Raw genomic sequence first — 20,979 nt, 5'->3', positions numbered from 1 at the left:
ATCAAATCACCAAAAGTATTCACCTTCAAACTTAATAGCCAAAATTTTTAATCTGCATGTAGGTATCAATTTTTGAATCAAGAAAAGTGTAAATTTTGATTTTCATGAAGTTGATCACTAATGACTGAACTAAACGTCTTGTTAGATGTTTTATTTTTCTGTTTTAGTACATTGTAGATGTATCAAAATAAATTTGGTTTCGTTCAAGTTCAGCTTGAACTTTATATCAAGACAACACATTTCTTTCCGAGCTGAATGTATTCAGAAAATATTACGCGGAGTCGTGGAATGAAAATTAAATTGAATCGATGAAATGAAATCGTTTATAGATAGTTATCCTAGCCTAGGTAGATAATTGTTTTACATACAGAGATTTTTTGAGATTTTAATGAAAAGGATCTCTTCAGATACCTCACACACATCGGTTCTCATATTTTCGTACTGAAAGAATTCTATTTTAAATCGCTGTTCGCCAAAAATCACGCAAAAATTAATTTAAAATTTGAAAAAAGTTTTTATTTTCATCATAACATCAATACAACGATATCCGGCAACGTTGCATTCCATATGGAATTTCATCTGTGCAGTTTTCACTGTGGTACTTTTAACTAAACAAAAGAACAGCTGAGAATTGCGTTCATCAGAAATAATTATTTTGTCTTGTTTTTTGTCAAGGTTGCTTTTAAAGAGTAAAGTGTAGTAAAAATGTATTTACTTTATGTCGTATCAATAAAGATGTGGTGTTCTTCAATCAGCTGATTCCATTTCATTGTCTGCCTTATGCAAAATTGGTTCAGTGTTCAGTGTCTAGTTCTGGTTTAGATGTAATTACGACGTTTTAAAATCTTGGTGCTGTTGAATATTGTGCTAGCTAAATAGGAACATTTTCCCTTCGAATATTATTTTACCAGTGCGAGCATATTTACGTATGGTTTTGGACATTTATTTTCTCGGTGGTGTGTTTATCTTCTAGAGTGAAGTTCGTGCATTGTGTAGTAATCGACTGAAGAACTCGTTTTCCAATCACGTATTTATAGAAATAATATTATTATAGTTTTCTCAAGGAACAATGGTTTTAGCTGTGTAACATACTTCTGATAAGGTTCGTATTTTAATACATAATATTCTCGTATAATTATACTCGAGTAGTAAAGGTATTTCGATTTAGGGTTGGAAAAAAATTCACATTAACAAGTTCAGATTGGTTATCTTCGATCTTGATCTTGTTATGAAACAGCTGTATGCAGTACGCAGACGCATTGTAATTCGAAACACGTCAGGAAAAACGTTGAAAATATTTTTTATTTTTTCAGGTATTACATACACAAGCAGAAAATCAAAAGGCTCACCATAATGTCGTCACCTAGCGCTGGCAAAAGGCGCATGGACACAGATGTCATAAAGCTAATCGAAAGTAAACACGAAGTTACAATTTTAGGCGGATTAAACGAATTTTGCGTAAAATTCTACGGTCCTAGAGGTACCCCGTACGAAGGCGGAATATGGAAGGTAAGAGTACATTTACCAGACAACTACCCGTTTAAATCACCTTCCATCGGGTTCATGAACAAAGTATACCATCCGAATATAGACGAAGTATCAGGTACCGTCTGTTTAGACGTAATCAATCAAGCATGGACAGCTTTATACGATCTTTTAAATATATTCGATTCATTTCTACCACAACTGCTAACATATCCGAATCCAATCGATCCCCTAAACGGTGACGCAGCCGCCATGTATTTACATAAACCAGAAGAGTATAATAAAAAAGTACACGAATATGTGAAAAAATACGCCACCGAAGAAGCTCTGCGCGAACAAGAAGAACGCGCTTTATCCTCTGATAGTACAGAATCATCGATGTCAGATTTTAGCGAAGATGAAGCCCAGGATATGGAATTATAGCCACAGAGATTCGTCTATCGGTTTTTATGTTTTTTTCTCCTTTTTTTTTTTCTAACTCGATGGTAGATTTTAGATCACTGCCCCAATGCTACCTATAGACCTTTTTTTTCTGTTCGTTTTTTTTGGATGAGAAAAAAAATCTTAAAGTTTCTTTTTTGATATTGCTTTCTTTCGTTATATAAATGTGGAAATGATTATACGAATGTATCGTAAATTGTTGTATTATTGTTGTATCGTTGATTTTCTTCGCTTTTCGTTTCTTAAAACTAAATTATTAAATAAGATAATTCATTTATAACCGTAAAAAGTTTTCATTTTTATTATACTTATTATTTTTTCCTTCGTTTACGCTGCTCATTTTTATATATTGAAAAAATTCAATCATTAACAGTTGACGTATGATTTCTCCAACGTACAATTACCTATACCTGTAGTTTGTTGTATTGAAAAATATTGCGAAAATGAAAATTGGGTCGAGCATTGTTACGAGTAAAGTGAAAGTAAATGTGATAACGATGATGATTACTTTCAAAAAAGATATTTTAATTTTATCAAAATATGTGATATTTTTTTGTTTTCTGAAATTTCGGTCTAAAATTTCGTTATTTAAACTCGAAACGAGTGTTAGTATCCAATTTAAAATGGTACTCGAGGTCGTTGCACTTGGAAAAAGTACCATTTTACATCGTGTGTGGCGATTTTTTTCCAACTCGAGCGAAGATATTTTGAAAAAAAATCTTTTACAGATACACAAATTCCACTCTTGATTAATTGAATCAAATTTTCTAAATCGTTCTATTGAACAAAAAAATGTTTTCAAAGCTTGAAAATCATCAATCAATTTATTTTTCCATCTAAAAAATTGTTAATCGCGATGAAAAGAAGATAGGTATCTCTACCTAGCTGTTTATTTTATACAGTATGACACAAAAGTAGTGCACGGTGGCTTTTATTTCCAAAATTCCAAGTGGAAAAAGCTAGAGGGATGAATGAAGCGAAGTTGAGTAGGGAAAAATAAAGGCTTTCAAAAGCGACCTTGAAATTTCAGGCCCATGCACAGGGTGTCCACAAATTGAAAAACCGGTTTGGTCAAAAAATTCAAACTGGTTTTTATTGGCGCAATGTATTCTACACACTAAAGCGACAAAAACGTGACATCAATTTTTTGAAACTGGTTCATTAGTTTGCAATAGTTTCAGAGCGTAAAAAATCACAATTTTGTTTGATCACATTTTGAAACCGGTTCATTGGTTCACATTTTGCAACCAGTTTTTGACAATCACCTAAAAGTTGAAGATAAAGAAAAAAAATTGAATCAAAAGTTGTTCAGTGTGAAAAATTGAACCATTTTCGCTGATCGGATTTTGAAACCGGTTCATTAATTTGCAACCAGTTATCAAAAATTGCCTAAAAATTCGAGATCGAGAAAAATAAAGCTTGCAACAAAAATTGTGGGGCATGAAAAATTACACAATTCTGTTCAATTACATTTGGAAACCGGTTCATTGGTTTACAATTAGCAACCAGTTTTTGACAATAACCTAAAAATTGAAGATAAGGAAAAAAGCTTGAAAAAAGTTTTAGAAAGTGAAAATTTGAATCATTTCTACTGATCGGATTTTGAAACCGGTTCATTAATTTGCAACCAGTTATCAAAAATTACCTAAAAATTGGAAATTGAGAAAAAAGCTTGCAACAAAAATTGTGGGGCATAAAAAATTACACAATTTTGTTCAATCACATTTTGAAACCGGTTCATTGGTTTACATTTAGCAACCAGTTTTTTGACAATCACCTAAAAATTGAAGATAGAGAAAAAAAAGTTGAAACAAAAGTTGTTCAGCGTGAAAAATTGAACCATTTTCGCAGATCGGATTTTGAAACTGGTTCATTAATTTGAAACCAGTTATCAAAAATTACCTAAAAATTGGAGATCGAGAAAAAAGCTTTCAACAAAAATTGTGGGGCATGAAAAATTACACAATTCTGTCAAATCACATTTTGAAACCGGTCCATTAGTTTACATTTAGCAACTAGTTTTTGACAATCACCTAAAAATTAAAGATAGAGAAAAAAGCTTGAAACAAAAATTGTAGAGTGTGAAAAATTGAACTATTTCTGCTGATCGGATTTTGAAAATTGCTAATCAACTTGCAACTATGTAACTTTTAATGGCTTGCTGTGATTTAATGAACCGGGTTCAAAATGTAATTGAACAGAATTGTGTAATTGAAGGGCTAATGGTGAAAGTCGCCTTAGTCAGAAGTGATTTTTGAACAAATCAATGAAAACTTTGTTATCCTACTTCAATGGTAATGTAAAAACTTTATGGTCAAGTATTAAAAAAACATCTTCAACTATCCCAGAATGCATTACAATACTCATTTTTCCCATTAAAATTGATAAAATATGAAAAAAAAAATTGTTTAAAGTTGTGTGAACAAAAAAATGACTAAGGCTGTTTTCACCATTAGCCCTTCAATTTTTTATGCCCCACAATTTTTGTTTCAAGCTTTTTTCTCCATCCTCAATTTCAAGGGGATTGTCAAAATTTGGTTGCTGAATGCGAACCAATGAACCGGTTTCAGGATGTGATTACAAAGAATTGTGTTATTTTTCACTTTCTACAACTTTTGTTTCAAGCTTGTATCTCGATCTGCAATTTTTAGGTAATCTTTGATAACTGGTTGCAAATTAATGAACCGGTTTCAAAATCCGATCAGCGAAAATGGTTCAATTTTTCACGCTGAACAACTTTTGTTTCAAGCTTTTTTCTCTATCTACAATTTTTGGGTATTTTTTGTCAACTGGTTGCAAACTAATGAACCGGTTTCAAAAAATTCATATCACATTTTTGTCGCCTTAGTGTGTAGAATACATTGCGCCAATAAAAACCAGTTTGAACTTTTTGACCAAACCGGTTTTCAATTTGTGGACACCCTGTGCGTGGGCCTGAAATTTTCAAGGTCGCTTTTGAAAGCCCTTATTTTTCCCTAGTCAACGCCGCTTCATTCATCTCTCTAACTCTTTCCACTTAGAAATGGAAGCCACCAGGCACTACTTTTGTATCATACTGTATATGTATTCCCAATTGCTGCAACGTTGCCGATATATCTGTTCTATATTCTAAACAGTGGCAACGTCGCATTTCAATTTGATTCAACTTTTAAGCACCTATTTAACCGTCACAAATTTTTTTTAAAAATCGCCATCCGAAATGATATCGAATTACGATACAATTTGTATAAATTGAATTTTAAAAAAAAAATGAATATATCGAAGTTGAAAGTCGGATACTATTATTATGTTGATCTCTGAAAATTTTCTGCTTTTCGAATATATATATTTTTTTTGATTATAATCGATTTATGTATGTATATGCGATTTTTATGCTTATTTTAATTTTATTTTTACAGTGCAAGAATTTTTTTCAATTAAGTTTGTTATTATTGCGTTTAAGTTTCACAATTACTTAAAATTTATGATAACCTTTCCGAATCACTATTTATGTAGATTAACGCTGACTTGAATTCTTCACGAGACAATTTAAATAATTGTGAAGTTCATATACCAGATTATGTTTTTTTTTTTTTTTAAATCGACTTAATTTTTAATTTAGGAGCAAGCAATTTTATATTATAATTGTTCAATCGAGGAGTTAAAATTTTTTCATTATTGTGTACCCTAAAGTTGTGTGTGTGTGTGTTTTTTTTTACAGTATCTAAACCATTTTTTTGTTTTGTTCTTTTAGTAGTTTAGTTACCATATTTTGGCGATTGAAAATATCACCTGAAACACTACTCGAAAGATACCTGTTTTACCAATAATACTGTATATGTTTTCAGAATATTGAACATAATTTATTGTGCCATATTGCACACCAACAAATAAGGAGAAGAACGATGTTTTATATATGTATTAATGTACTATTATCGTATTTAAGTATTTAAAAAAAATATCTAGCTATAAAAAAAATTGGTATGTAGATACGACGAGTATATAGATGGATGTTTTAGTGCGCTTAGAACTCTCAATGTAATTTGATGATCGATCGGTGTACTTGGAGTTTGTGTTTTTTGATCAAATCATAATTGAATGGAATACCGTTACGGATATGCTTTTTCATTTTTAATAATCATTTATTATTATGTAATTTGTTCCAAGTACAAAATTAACGCGTGTATTTTGATAAAGGTAGGCATTGAGCAGACAGTTTGCATTATACTACATCCCATTTGATGGCAAGTTCACGGTGGATTTCTCTCTCTCGAAAATTGAATAAACTTGCTCATTTTGAAAATAAAGTTGCGTCTGTTTTGTAAAAATGTGCTAAACAATGTTACGAAAGTAATAACTGAAGTATTTACTTGCCAATGGAGGTTTATCGATGCAACGATTCGGTGAGAATGAATGAAATTTTCCTTGTTATAATGAAACTTCCATTATTGAAAGTTTCGTGGTACAGTATTATTGAATTTATTGCTTTATTCGTTCTTAGCGGAAAGTTTGAGTTGAGATATCATTTTCTAAGCTGATGTAGTTTTTTTCTGCCCCATCAACCAAAAAAAAAAGATAAAGAAAGATGATTTCAACGAGAGAGATGCAAAAATTACAGAATTGAGATCAGGATTTTGTTTTGATTTGAACCTAATAAATTTACAACATTTTAAAATATGTAGCTGGACTAATTTCTATTTTTCAGCTCTGTTTTTGTTTGGATTTTCTGTAAGTAGGTATTTTACTCTTTTTCAAATTATAGAAGGTAGGAATTTGTCGAGTAATTCGTAGTTGATCTATATTATATCCACGATCTTCCTTTTCTTTCATCATTTTCTGTCTAGATTTGAAAATAATTTAATCAAATAATAAAAAAATACAGCACGTACTAAAATTCCCTGATATATTTGAGAAAAAAAAAACTAAAAATCATAATAAGTAAATTGAAATCACGTATTCTAAAAAAAATTTAAAATATCCACTCAAACTCTTTGAACATTGCCTCACAATAACGTACAAAGCACGAATATTTACCTACAAATACGATATAAAATAATAATGGAAACGTAAAACGATACAGATTAGAAAAATGATTAATCAATTAAAAAAAAAAAAAAACCGGAATGAAATTAACAGGTATAACGGTTTGTGTAGTCCAAACTTTCATGCAGGTATATTCACATCAATCTATACAATATAATAACTAAATCGTATTAAATCGGTTGTCCCAAACACTTTGTTCACTAACATATTCAGCGAACATACAACAATACAGTTTTTATTTACAATTTTTTTTTCGAGTGTAAATATACTTATTTTAAGGTTTAAATTTGTATTTTTATTTGATTAATTACATGTTATAAATATTACACGAGAGAGTTTGTTTATTGGCATTTGTTACGCGGTTTATCGTGAACGAGATTTTCGATATTACAAACTGCCTTCCATAAATCTTGGGCGAATAGTTGAGGTTCTTCGAAAGCTGCGAAGTGACCACCTCTGGGCATATGCGATAAGTACAACAGATTGGTGAATTTATTACGTAGGATTGCTTCGGGCGTGTAAACCAAATCATACGGGTAAGCTGCGCAAACGGTTGGAACTACGGTGGGCATACTGAATGGAAATGAAATGAATATAAGTATTATTTGTATGTAGGTGATTAATTAGTATTTGTAATTCAATGTGACTCGTGATATTTTTGCTATCAACTTGAGCCAAAAGTGAAGTTGGGTCTATCAGTTTTGTAAAGGTTTCTTTTTTATAAGTTATCCTTCATGAATTATATTACCTATCTTAATTCTACTGGAAATTGGAGGAGGCACTGAGGCAGGCAGGGCTCGTAATCGTAGTCATCAAAAGCCAAACCCAGACCAGAGCATGTGTCACTTTGTCTCTTTCCATTCATAAAAATGAATTTGAGAAAAAAATTAACAATGAAATGTACCTATATACTTTTTTTTTTGAAAAAATTAAAATTGAAAAAAATTCTAATTTTTAGGCCATCAATTTTTTTTTTAAATTTGGTCATAGTAGGCTTTTGAATTTCTAACAAGGGAGCGTTTTAAACTGACACTATCGATTTTAGTCGGGGGGCCGCATAAGGATCACTTGCACCCCCTGCCGATTCTCCGGGACAACTTTTTTCTTGAAGGGGGAGTCCTAAGAAACATTTCTAGCCCTTATCCTCACAAAAAAAGTGGCCCTACTTACAAAATGACGGCCTTTTGATTGACAGGTCAGCCGATATCGCAGATTTTTTAAACCGTACAAGGGTAGATCGAAAGAGCAGGCAAAAATTCATCACCTGTCAAAATTTCAAGTGCTAAAGTGCCTTTTTCGATTTTTGGTGAATTTTCAAAAATCAATTTTGGCCAAAAAAAAATCGAAATTTTACCAAATTAACGTAGAAAGCTGAACTTTGGGATATACCCTATTTTCGACCTGCCAAATCGATTGGAAACTGTTTCAACCCGTTTTGAGCAGTTCTGGAGCCTCCAGCAGATTTTTGAAACTCGAAATTCTCACAAAATTTCATCAAAATGGAGTTGGAAAGCCGAAATTAATTTTGCAAACTAATTTCAATAAGCTACGAAGTCGACTGCAGGTAAATTTCAAGTCGGTTGGGAGCCTCTAACGATTTTTTGAAAATTACTGAAACCTCCAGTAGATTTTTGAAACTCGAAATTCCCACATATCTCATAAAATGAAGTAGGAAAGCCGAAATTAATTCTGCAAACTAATTTCAATTCGTATTGGAGCTTCCAGAAATTTTTTGAAAATTACGCTGGAGCCTCCAGTAAATTTTTGAAAATTGGAATTTCATCAAAAAGGAGATGGACATCTGAAATGAACTATACACTCCAATTTTAACACCTTCTGAAGACGACTTCAGGTGGGTTCAAGTAATTTTGAAGCCTCCAGTGACTTTTTGAAAGGTTTCGACTTTTCATGGCGTTTTCAGGAAAATAGAAATTTCCAAGAAGTAGTTGGAAGCTTCAAAACCACTTGAAACCACCATGCAGTCGACTTCATATTATTGTATTGAAATTAGTTTGCAGAGTAAATTTCGGCTTGCTAACCCCATTTGATGAAATAAGTTTCAAAAATCTACTGGAGGCTCCAGTAATTTTCAAAAAATCGCTGGAGGCTCCAAAACCACTTGAAATTAGTTTGCAGAATTAATTTCGGCTTTCCAACTCCATTTGATGAAATTTTGTGGGAATTTCGAGTTTCAAAAATCTACTGGAGGTTCCAGTAATTTTCAAAGAATCGCTGTAGGCTCCAAAACGACTTGAAATTCACCTGCAGTCGACTTCACAGCATATTGAAATCAGTTTGCAGAATTAATTTCGGCTTTCCAACTCTATTTGATGAAATTTTGTGAGAATTTCAAGTTTCAAAAATCTACTGGAGGCTCCAGTAATTTTCAAAGAATCGCCGGAGGCTCCAAAACGACTTGAAATTCACCTGCAGTCGACTTCATAGCTTATTGAAATTAGTTTGTAGAATTAATTTCTGCTTTCCAACTCCATTTGATGAAATTTTGTGGAAATTTCGAGTTTCAAAAATCTGCTGGAGGCTCCAAAACTGCTCAAAATGGTTTGAAACAGTTTCCAATCGATTTGGCAGGTCGAAAATAGGGTATATCCCAAATTTCAGCTTTCTAGGTTAATTTGGTAAAATTTTGATTTTTTTCACATTTTTGCCAAAATTTGATTTTTGAAAATTCACCAAAAATCGAAAAAGGCACTTTGGCACTTGAAATTTTGACAGGTGATGATTTTTTTCCTGCTCTTTCGAAGCTGTCATGAGAGCATCAATGTGAATAATTCCTTCAATAATTCAACTCCCATTAACAAACTCTAGGAACCTTCGCCAGTTTAAAAATTGTTTCTAGAAATTTTAGATCTGTCTGAATGATTGAAAGGATGCCTAATAAGCACCGAACAACGTTATAAGTCCATAAGTCAATTTTTGACTCCTTCAGAGCAATTTGAAATTTCTAGAGAAATTTGAAAAATCACTGGAGGCTCCCGAATGACCTAAAACTAATAGTTGTTGATGTTGAGAGTTGAATTAAAAGAAATTATTCGGATTGGTTCACTTTGCTTTAAAAAACATTCATATTCATATTTCACGAAAAATTTTAAAAATCACCCCTAAAACAGCTTTTTTGAATTTTTTATATTATCAAAAATTTGTCAAAGATTTAAAAATGAATTTTAAGACCTTAAATTTTGATAGCAAGGGTTTTAGGACATGCTCTTTCGATTTAGCTTGGGTTCGTTCAAATCGGAGGGTGCCAGTTCAAATGACTCCCTTGTAAGCTTTTATGGTACCTATTTCAAATTTGATTGAATTTGGATCAAATTTGTTTATTGAGTTTTAAAAAGGTAATTCAAAATAAAATTAGGTAGGTATCTAATAACTGAAATTCGAAGAGTTCGGAACAATTTTTTTTTTATGAGCCCAGCAGAAAAAAAGGCTAAAATGACCTAGACTTACCAAAATTTCAAAATTTTCAGGTGAATTACTTTTTCGGAGAATTTTGGTTAGAAATAAGAACTTTGGAACCACTCACAAGAAAGGCACCCAAAAACAAAATCTTTTTATATCGAATCAAGAAAAATCGAGAGAGCATGCAGAAATGCATCTCAACTTTTCAATATTTTCAGTGAATTTTCAAATTTCAAATTTAGGCTGTTTTCCATTTTAAAAATAAAATTATGAAATATGTAAAATAAAAATTGAATTAAATTGAGAAGTTAACCCCTTCTTTCGACCCTTTCCTCTCTTTTCTCGCTTATTAATGGTGGTTTTGAGTAATTCTGGGGCCCCTCGCAGATTTTTGAATTTCAAATTCGACCTCTTCTTGATGAAAAAAAATTCGATCAGATTCTGGTAAAAAAATCTGGTTTATACCTCATTTTTGACTTCCTAAATTGATTGGTGATGGTATTTGAACAATTATAAATCTACAGTGCCTCCAAAGTCTTGAAAATAAAAAATTTAAATAAGGAATTGATTGGAAAAAATTGGATTTTGAAAATTTTGAAAGTTGATAATATGAGGACAAAATAAAATTTTATTTTTTCTCACTCTAAATTTGAATTGATGGAAATGGATTTTGAAAATTCGCTCATAAACCAATACAAAAGGACTCCAAAATGTCTAATTTGATTTCGTGAGAGCTGAATTACCTACTTTTATCTAGGTGTTTTTTGTGAGTTTTTTTTCCAGAACTAAAAAATCTAAAAATCCGCTGGAGACACCGGAACGACTTGAAACCACCACAAATCGATTCTAGAGATCGAAAATGAGATAACGGCCAAATTTTAGTTTTTTTTACCTCGATTTAATTAAAATTTTTATTTATTTTTGTTTTTTTTTTATAAAAAATTGGATAAGTAAAATTAAAAATCAAAAATTCACAAAAAAATTTAAAAAATGTAATTTGGCATGTAAAATTTGGTCTGATGATGTAGATGGTTTTACAAAAAATTGCAATACGATTAGAACGGAAATTACGGTGATTATTTTATGGAACTTGTTGAAAAATTGAAAAACTCCAATGCACATGACTTCATTTTTGGCTCAAATTATTGTGAAGTTGTCTCACTAATGATTGAAAAATTTTCATTACCTTTCTAAATTCATAGAGCGGCGTTCTTTATTGAAATTTTCGCTGTACAAACGCATCGATGTAGTGATCGAGTTCGTAGTCCAGTAGATCATCACGTTATCTAATAAATCATCCAAAGTGTAATGTCTTCCTTCAAAGCTTTTAGGATCAAATCCACCGTCAGGTAGGTCACGATAGTTGTAATTCATCCAGGTTGAAAATTTTTCCAAAATATAAGCAGCCAAACCAGCCGGTGAGTTTGATAAAGCTACACCTGTAAAAAACAATAAGATAATCACACGTAAATGAATGATACTCTAGGCCTAATAATAAGTTTGACTTCTCATTAGCCTATTATTATTGCATGAGAATAACGAAAAGTAGTTACCTAAGTAAACTAGAATAGGTACTAGATAATTGAAAAATGATTGATTTATTACCAACGGTATCTGGTTTTGTGGCTTGAAGATGCATATAACCCGATTCTGTCATTAGATAACTGAACGTACTCGATAAAGGATAGAGTCGATGTTGGAATGCTTTATCTGCGTATAATTCTGGCCAAAAACTTCCAATGAATAGTTGAACATACGACTTCAGATTGTTTGGCATAGGACACATATTGTTATGGAATCCAATAACGCTAAAATAATTCAAATTATATTTTAATGATCTATCAACAGTTTGTGAAAAAATATTTGCTTCCGATTTTGAAATACCTTTCAGGATACAAGGTGGCCAAATCGGTACCAATCAGCGAACCCCAATCACCTCCTTGCACATAGAACTTCTTATGACCTAATCTCTCCATAAGTAATTTTGAAATCTGAGCTATTTGAGCGGTTCCAAATCCTGGATACTGAGCACCATCCGAGAACCCATATCCGGGCAAAGATGGGGCCACAATTTCGAACACAAAGTCGTATTTTTCTTGCACTTTGCTTAATAATGGAAACACGCTGTAAAATTCTTTAACCGAACCCGGCCATCCGTGAAGGAGTAGCAAAGGTAGGACTTTCTTCGTTGTTTTGGTATTTGGGTTTTGCTTTATATGAATGAAATGGATATTCAAACCCAAGATTTTCGTTCGGTAATGAGGAACCGAGTTCAGAAGTTTTTCTCGATTTCTCCATTGGTAATTTTTCTCCCAGTAAGTGATGATTTTTTGAAGCTGGTTGGAGTCGAAACCGTAGGTGAAATTAACGTTTTTCAGAGGAGCTACGTAAGTGGTACTTTTTAATTGTTGTTTCAGCGAATCCAAAACCTGTGGAAAACACATCGATTATTTTTAGAATACGTAGGAATAAATTTTAGCGAGATTTGTGTGCCTTCTACGAGTATGAGATAGGTAATATCAAGATAACTGAGTCTTCAAGTTCCCCCAAATCTCATCCTCGAACTTCCTGATTTGTTCCCTTCGATGAAAAAACTCCAAGAAAATTTTAATTCAACCTATTTACTAAAATATATTGCTCGTAAATTCATCAAACTCAATTTAAAAGCTGGCAACACTGTTCATCAAACACCTTCCAATCCCAATCACGAACATGTCAGCAAACGTGTGCTTCTTGTAACGTGTTACTTTCATTTTCTATGACCGTATACGTGTAAATAAGCGAGCGAAAACGACCCTGAAATCTTTTCATTACTAAATTGTCGTTTTATTCCTGGCGTAATGCTCATATAATTACAAAATAACTATATTGTCAACGAATCAAGTCGAAATTAATAAACACTTTATTGATTTCACACACTCGTAGGTAAATTATACGAGCAGAGAGAAAAAAATTAACGATATGAAAATAATAAATACGCTCGAAAAGAGAATAAATTACAAAAAGTGGCGTTTAAAAAAAAAGGTTTCCTAACAACGTCGATTATTTCTTCTTTTGCATGCCTTCTTTTTGCTTCTTCTGTTTCTTAGTTTCTTGTAAATCGATAGGAGCCGCTTTAACAAACGGTATTTCTTCTTTATATTTGGCCGGCATGTATTTTTTAAGAATTTCCGGTACTTTGACGCCGGTTTCTGTCTGATAGGTTTCTAATATAACGCAAATTACTCTGGTGATAGCGCAAGCGGTAGCGTTCAGCATATGAACGTAGTCGGTTTGAGCGTTCATTTTTTTCGTTTTACCATAACGAATAAGCAATCTTCTAGATTGATAGTCTAAACAATTACTGCACGATACCAATTCTCGAAAAGCACCGGAACCCGGAAACCAGGCTTCTAAATCGTATTTTTTCGAAGCGGCGTCGTTCAAAGCACCGGATACGATATTAACTATCCTGTAGGATACTCCCAAAGCTTCGTAGAAACCTTTGGAGTTATTGATCATCTCGTCGAAAGCTTCCCACGACTTGTTATCGAATGGCGAAGTGATCACGAACTGTTCTACTTTTTCGAACTGGTGTACTCGGAATATTCCTCTGGTGTCTCGACCATGGGATCCTACTTCTTGGCGGAAACAGGTCGATATTCCTACGTATTTAATGGGCAGGTCGCCTTCGGAAATCCATTGGTCTCGATGCAGAGCGCAGATAGGTTGCTCGGAAGTAGCGATCAGGTATTTTTCGTCGACGCTAGCGTCGTCCGATTTTTCGCTACCTTTACCGATCACTTTATAGAGTTCTTCGTCGAACTGGGCTAATTGAGCGACCTCTTGCATGATTTCTTTATTCATAAAGAACGGAGTATAAAGGGGCGTATATCCGAGCTCTAGCCATCGATGAATGCATTCTTGAACTAAGGCGACTTGTAGACAGACAGCAGGTCCTTTCAGGTAGTAACCTCTGCTACCGGATACGACAGCTCCCATTTCAGCATCGACGCCATCGATCATCGAGATAAGATCTACGTGAGAATACTTGTGACGAATTTCGCAATCACCGAACGTTTCGACGACAGCGTTGAAATCTTCGTTATCGTTGATGGGTACAGACTCGTGTAATAAATTACCAATTTTTTCCAACGATTGAGTACGTTTGAGTTCAACTTCGATCATTTTCTTTTCATTGGCTACGAGCGCATCGTCGATCAGTATTCTGAACGCTTTCAGCTGAGCTAACGATAATCCTTTCAAATCATCTAGAGTGATATCATCTCTGAAGAAATTCGGAGGTAAGAATTGGTTCTTGAATTTCTCCGATTCGCCGAACTTTCTGAAATCGTCGTCTTTGTAAGATGACATGGTTTTAAACCACCTCGCAAGGTTCTCGAATTTGTCGAGAGATTCCGGAGTAACGTCTCCTTTGATTTTAGCGAATACGTAAGCATCAGCCGAGGTAGGTACGCTTCCGTCGAGAAAGCTCAAAGTTTTGAAATACTCGTTCAAGTGCTCTAAATCCAAATTCAGAGCTTCTTCGGTACCTGCTTCGCCGGAAGAAGCTGCACGTTGTTTTTTCATAAGCTCGCCGATCGCTTTACTGCAAGTGTTTTTCAACTTGTTGAAATTATCGGTTTTGTGACGTAACGTTCGCCACTCGGAATCAGCTTCGATAACTTCGTCGACGAGTTGGACATTTTTATACCTGTTTTTCTGCGAAGTTCTTACTAGGTCTGGATTACCTCCTTTATCCGCACGGAAGAGTTCGATGTCTAAGCCCATTGTGGAGATGAAATAGAGTTCGGGAACACTTTACTAACACCGATTACCGACCAGCAAACACATCCAAAAAAGTACCGAATATACGAGTTAGATTTATATAATACGTGGCTTATTCGTCACCGGTGATTTTATGTACGTAATGAGCGAATACTTTACATGAATCAAAGCTTTCTTCGGAACGTAATTACTAATTACAGGGCACTTTCATTTAGAAATTCGTATTCGTAAAAAATTCAGCTGTTTTCATTCAGCGCTCGTTTGCGTAAGCTGGAATTTTTTTGACTTTTTGGAATTCGTGCCCAGTCAGCAGAATTTTAAGTGAAATCGATTATCGAACTCAAAATAATCGAATGGAAATAAGTAGGTAGAGGTTTTGGGAAATTCTCAAGAATTACTGGAAATTCTGCAACGTAATGCGGTAATTTTCTACATACAGGGTGCCCAGAAATATCGTGATTTCGTGAACCCCAAAGAAAGTTTTTTATTAAAAATATAGGTTGGCAACGTGAAATAGATACATTTGATTGGTGGAATGTTATCATCTCAGTCTAACAACCAATCATGTGCTATCATTATTATCATTCACTGTGACCAACCGAAATTCTCAGCAGAAAACTTTGTTAGGGGTTCACGATATTTCTGGGCACCCTGTACAATCGATAATGCCCTAGGCTAATTTGAATTTGAATTTTGAATTGAATTGAATACAAAATAATATTGGACTAGGCTAAATGGTTCTTGTTATTTTTCATTCAGCCATTTGAGAAGTGTGAAATTTGATCCCTAAATCGAATGCGATAAAGTAATCGATAAAATTCACGGTTAATTAATAATTAATACCACACGAATGCACAATAAAATAAATAACTTAATGGAGATTGGCAGATTGCCAAATATTGCGGCAAAATTTCCGAGCACTCAGCGGTATCAAAAATGACGACAATATCTAATTATTATATATCGATTTATAGCAAATTTCTTAAATTTTCCAGACCTGAAAAAGTTCCTGCGCATGTAACTTATTTTAATAAAATAAATAAACATTAAAAAATATTTACTTTTTCCGACACATTTATGCTGAAAGGATGTAACTGCGTATCTTGTACAGCATCATCCCTCCACTGTACTTCTGGTATTTGCGGAAGAGGAGGAGGCTCCTTGAAAATTACATAAAATACGGTTGCACTGATAAGCGCAATTACTATTGCGGTAAATTTGAACATTTTTTCACAGCACTCTCATACACGTCTTGATCGCTGCTATGCAGTTCGTATTTATGTTAGCACTCCAACTGTTTATTTTACGAGTCACACTCCCAACCGAAAATTTTAAATTACATATTTATTAGATAACCTTATCCTTGAAAAAAAAGATTCACACTTGATAGCATAACACATACGACTTCTCGGGTATTTTTACACGATATTTTTCTTACGAAGGTTAAATTATATAGGTACATAGGTATACAATCGCACATTGCACGATAATTCGAAATATTCTACGTTCACGATAAGCGTGTGATTTCTGTCGTTCATATTTTTCCCCCCTATAAAAAATGAAAAATAAATCGCCAGCAAATAAAAAACTTTTATTTCAAAATTTACAAAAAAAAAAATTTTACAAGTACACAACATCCTTCTTAAAATATCACACATTTCAATGAAAATGTAAAATGATGAAAAATATCTAATTCAGAGACGAATAAGAGAAGATTCTATACAGTATTCGTTATAAAGGTGCTGGAGTAGGCACGCTCATTAAAGGCGAATTCAAATCATCCGGATCCGGAGAAACGGCTGAACTTTGGTTAGGTTCGCTATCGTTGTTAATTTTCTCATGCAGCATTTCATAAAGCGAATGAACAGCTTCGTTGTGTTGATAAGTAGGTTGCAGCATTTTCACCAGAGTGTTTAATCTCGAAACTGGTAGCTTGGGATGAATATACCATAATAATTTCAGAACGTGACGAGTGACGTTTTCACGAGCCAATCCAGGATAGAAAAATTCATCGAAGACGACCGTACAAAAGTCTTCGGCTGAAAATTCGTCCGCTTGTTGGATGAATAAAGAAACCTACGAATTATCAATCACATTAGGCATGTCTCGAATACAGCCAGAACTCAATTAGAGTATTTTTTTTTACCAATGAATGAAGAAATGGGTCTTCAAAAGCTCGATCGCTGTCGCAATTCGATAAAGAACCTAATATTCTCATTAGGCCTACTCTATCCTTGACTTTGGCAGTATGTAAAGTGTAATAAATGGCAATTATACTAGCTACGCTACTTTCTTGAATATACGCTTGAACAGCATCCGGAATTGGACCTAAAATGCAGAAAAACAGTGAATGTGGATTTTTCTTGAAATTTTAAGCTGGCCTAAAATTTATTCTTAACGTACCGGAATGCTCGATGATGGTGATGGCAGATTCACGTTCATCTGGAGGCATTTTACTATTCAGAGTTCGAACTTGGTCGTCTACCATCAGTGACATTAACGCAGGCATGAATTTCGTAACTACTTGGCTGTCTAATTTAGGTTCTTTGAATTCCTAATTTAAAAAAAAAAAAAAAAAAAAAAAAAATGAAACGAAATGAATACGAGATAGATAGAGGAAGAAGTGACGACATTGAATTGGAACCTACTTGAGAGTCGATCATCACCCAGGCACTGAGTCCTAATGCCAACATCCTCAAAAGTAGAGTTAAAATGGTATTATCCTGCAAAATAACAATTCCAATCAGATACTTTCAACTTTTCAAGACATATTTGTGTAAAAAAAAATAAATATTTACCCTCGGTAAAGACTCATTATTGATCAAATGATGTAATATCTTCATGGCAGAAGTAGCAAGAAAATTGATAGCATAAGGGTCACATAAAATCATCGATAGATCACCCAGCACTTGCTCCTGACCTCTTTTTACACTATCCAAGAACCCCTGTGTAACAAACAATGTTGATATAGAACATCGCAGCAAGATAAATGTACAAATATTTCGATCATACCTGTAATTCTCGAGATCTCTTGATATCAACATTTCGCTCCCTAATACAAGCATCTAAGCACCATGTGAATTTATGACAAGGATCAACAGATATGATATCCTGAAGGAGAAAAATATACACACGTTTCAGATACCTATGTATGTTTCTCAATCGATATTTCATTTTTAAAAATACGAGCAAGGTTTTACCTGCACTTCGAGATCATGCAAAGCCATGAGTAATTCAGCTCTTAACGTACAATAATGTACGTTATGAGTGCGCAGAAACAACGTACGTAAAAACTGTAACACCATGTCGTATAATTTAACGCTGGATCCGATCATATGAGCAAGTTTTTGAACCACTTCACCTTGTCTTCGGTTCTAAAACGAAGAAAATTATGTAATCACCGGATTTCATCACTGGGTATTGATTTGAAGAGACAGTCTATACCTTTGGAGATGGATTAAAAAATAGATTCGTTAAATTGGTATGATCAAAGAGTACGGTTTCTTTTTCTCGAATATACTGCGTTAACAAAGGAGACACTTCGTCACCAAATAATGATTGGTTATCTCTCCATATCTGTCTTTTAACTTCGGTATCTGTATCGTTGTATAGTTCTCGATCTCGAACCTTTAAAACAGTAATTAAATATGTTAGTACAGTATTCCTGATTCGAACTCTGGAAATAAACAAAACGCTCACCAAAACTTTCAAATATTTATCTTCGATGTGGTTGGTACATTTTAGGATGGCCATAACAACTGGCCTAAGCTGTTTAACCCTAACTAAAGGGAAACTACGGACTAATAATTCTTTCAATTTTTTATCCCTTTCACGACCTTCTTTCTGTCCTATTTCGCTTATTTTGGAGGTAAGTTTATCCCTCAGTTCCTGTACGACAAAGTATCAAAATATGAAATTAGAACAATCGATGTTGAGAAATGAATTGATAATTTCCTAGATTTAGGTTACTAACCTCTAAGATGGAAGTATGAAATTCCAGTCTAGCTACGCCGTGTAAATCCAACAATGGTAACATCTGTCTCAAAGATGGTAAACTGATACCGTTTTCTCGCTATAAAGAAACATCGAGTAGGTAATTAATTGAATATTATGGGATATATTTACAGCTGTATGATTCGAGTTTCATACCTGAAATTCTTCGATGGCTTGTAATGGATCAGTACAACTTGTTAGAGCATCTCTAAGGTACGCTTGACCGGCGATACCGACTTCTTCGAGACCTGTTCCTTGCATTTTGACTTGTGTAGATTCGATTAATTTACGAATTATTTCAAATTTTTACGGTTAGAATTAAAGTATAATGGAAGAAAAGCAACGAAAATTGATTCTATGTGATTGAAATGTTCGAACATTGCATTGAAGAAGTGATAAGGTTACGATTAGTAGAAGATGTAGGAAACATATTATTCGTAAAGTTGACCTCAAATACGAAGGAGAATCAAATTTTACGATTGAAATTCATTTTTGATGCGGTCACTTCGACAATTATTAATTATTTAATTCGTTTCAACGAAACACAAATATTTTATGTAGAAATAAAACGAATAAAAATTTGAATGTGTTTGTTTGTTTTCATATTTTTTTGATAAGGTGTTTCGTTGAAAACACGTTCGGCTAATCGTCGGTCCAAACCTAACCTAACCTACCTTTTTGAAAATTAAAAAATTTCAAAATTTAAAATTTAAACCATCTTTGTCATTATTGTGAACGTATTCTTCTTGAACGATGGAAAGCTGAAAGATGAAACTTTTGGCTTTAGCTTTTAGCTTTCAAAAATCCCAAACTTCCTCAGCGTTCAGCTAATCAGCTTTTAGCTTTCAGTTTCAGCTTTTCAATTCAAATTTTGTTTAATGAAATGAATGAATACTGAATAGAAAGGAAAAATGGAAACTCACAATACTCAGACTCACATTCACAACGATAAAAAAAACATGAGAAAAGAAAAGAAAACTGAAACTAGAGAAAAGTAAAATCAAAAATGTCAAAACTGAAAATCAAAAAACAAAAAGAACTCAAACAAAAACTCACTGAACCAAATGAATTTTTTAAAAAGCTGAAAGAAAGCTGAATAAATAAAGCTTTTGGCTAGAGCTTTTAGCTTTCAAAAATCCCAAACTTCCTCAGCTATCCGCTACTCAGTTAGCTTTCCATCCCTGTCTTGAACCTTTGCAGAAGGACAGAACAGAGGATAGAGCTTCCGGGGTATTTATAGAAGGGAAAGGGCAAGTCAATCCTCATAGGCAAGGCTTAGAAATTCAAAATCTACACTTTAAAAGATGAAAAATCCCATTATTGAATTTTTGATGTGAAAGCTCAACTAATGTAAATGTTCTGTTGAAAATTCAGGTTCAGAAATTGTCTTACAAATGTTTCAATTTTAGAGGAGAGTTTTTCCAAAAAAAAAAGTGACTTTAAAAGTAATCAAAAAATTAAAAACTCACAAAAAAGTGATCGAAAATTACCAAAAAAAGTTACAAACGCAGAAAAAAATCACTGAAAAAATAAAAATCGATTGAGACTTCAACAATTTCGCGAATAGCAGGGGTTTTTGGAAATTATTGATTAAAAAAAGCAAAAAGGGACACTTGGTCGGAATTTATACAACAAAATGATTAGATTGCTTCGTAACTTTTTGGTAAAAAAAAGTGAAACTAACTGACTGTTTTTAGTAAAAAAAAGTGAGGATTTTTGGCAATTTTCGACAAAAAAAAAACGTTTAATTTAATTGTTGGCAAAAAAAGAGATGTTGAAAATTCTGGTGTGGCTTTCAGAACTTTTTAGCAAAACAAACAGTGAAACTTTTTCGAAATTTTCAGCAAAAAATCA

General features: G+C 33.3%; 4 protein-coding genes across 4 annotated transcripts; 1 reads left to right on the top strand and 3 right to left on the bottom strand.

Moving 5' to 3' along the window:
• The first annotated feature begins 623 nt into the window (after positions 1 to 623).
• On the top strand, positions 624 to 7,274 carry UbcE2H (ubiquitin conjugating enzyme E2H). Its single transcript, XM_065349084.1, has 2 exons — positions 624 to 1,102; positions 1,314 to 7,274. Exon 2 carries the CDS (start codon positions 1,354 to 1,356, stop codon positions 1,906 to 1,908), a length of 555 nt encoding a protein of 184 aa, XP_065205156.1. The 5' UTR covers positions 624 to 1,102; positions 1,314 to 1,353; the 3' UTR covers positions 1,909 to 7,274.
• On the bottom strand, positions 6,792 to 16,558 carry LOC135835034 (juvenile hormone epoxide hydrolase 1-like). The gene is made up of 5 exons (XM_065349083.1): positions 16,194 to 16,558; positions 12,250 to 12,794; positions 11,971 to 12,173; positions 11,552 to 11,804; positions 6,792 to 7,521 (listed from the first exon to the last, which is right to left on the bottom strand). The coding sequence occupies exons 1-5, from the start codon at positions 16,356 to 16,358 to the stop codon at positions 7,290 to 7,292; spliced, it is 1,398 nt and encodes a 465-aa protein (XP_065205155.1). The 5' UTR covers positions 16,359 to 16,558; the 3' UTR covers positions 6,792 to 7,289.
• On the bottom strand, positions 13,250 to 15,419 carry SerRS (Seryl-tRNA synthetase). The gene has a single exon (XM_065349082.1). It carries the CDS (start codon positions 15,133 to 15,135, stop codon positions 13,408 to 13,410), a length of 1,728 nt encoding a protein of 575 aa, XP_065205154.1. The 5' UTR covers positions 15,136 to 15,419; the 3' UTR covers positions 13,250 to 13,407.
• Positions 16,559 to 16,704: 146 nt separating the features above from the next.
• NELF-B (negative elongation factor B) lies at positions 16,705 to 19,710 on the bottom strand. The gene is made up of 11 exons (XM_065349081.1): positions 19,282 to 19,710; positions 19,106 to 19,204; positions 18,832 to 19,020; positions 18,577 to 18,759; positions 18,333 to 18,506; positions 18,145 to 18,243; positions 17,931 to 18,077; positions 17,781 to 17,855; positions 17,536 to 17,686; positions 17,279 to 17,460; positions 16,705 to 17,208 (listed from the first exon to the last, which is right to left on the bottom strand). The coding sequence occupies exons 1-11, from the start codon at positions 19,384 to 19,386 to the stop codon at positions 16,864 to 16,866; spliced, it is 1,749 nt and encodes a 582-aa protein (XP_065205153.1). The 5' UTR covers positions 19,387 to 19,710; the 3' UTR covers positions 16,705 to 16,863.
• Positions 19,711 to 20,979: the final 1,269 nt, after the last annotated feature.

The sequence above is a fragment of the Planococcus citri genome, chromosome 2, assembly GCF_950023065.1.
Source record: "Planococcus citri chromosome 2, ihPlaCitr1.1, whole genome shotgun sequence".
Classification (NCBI taxonomy): domain Eukaryota; kingdom Metazoa; phylum Arthropoda; class Insecta; order Hemiptera; family Pseudococcidae; genus Planococcus; species Planococcus citri.
The sequence above is the reverse complement of the archived record's forward strand: the minus strand, read 5'-3'. Positions and strand labels throughout refer to the sequence as shown.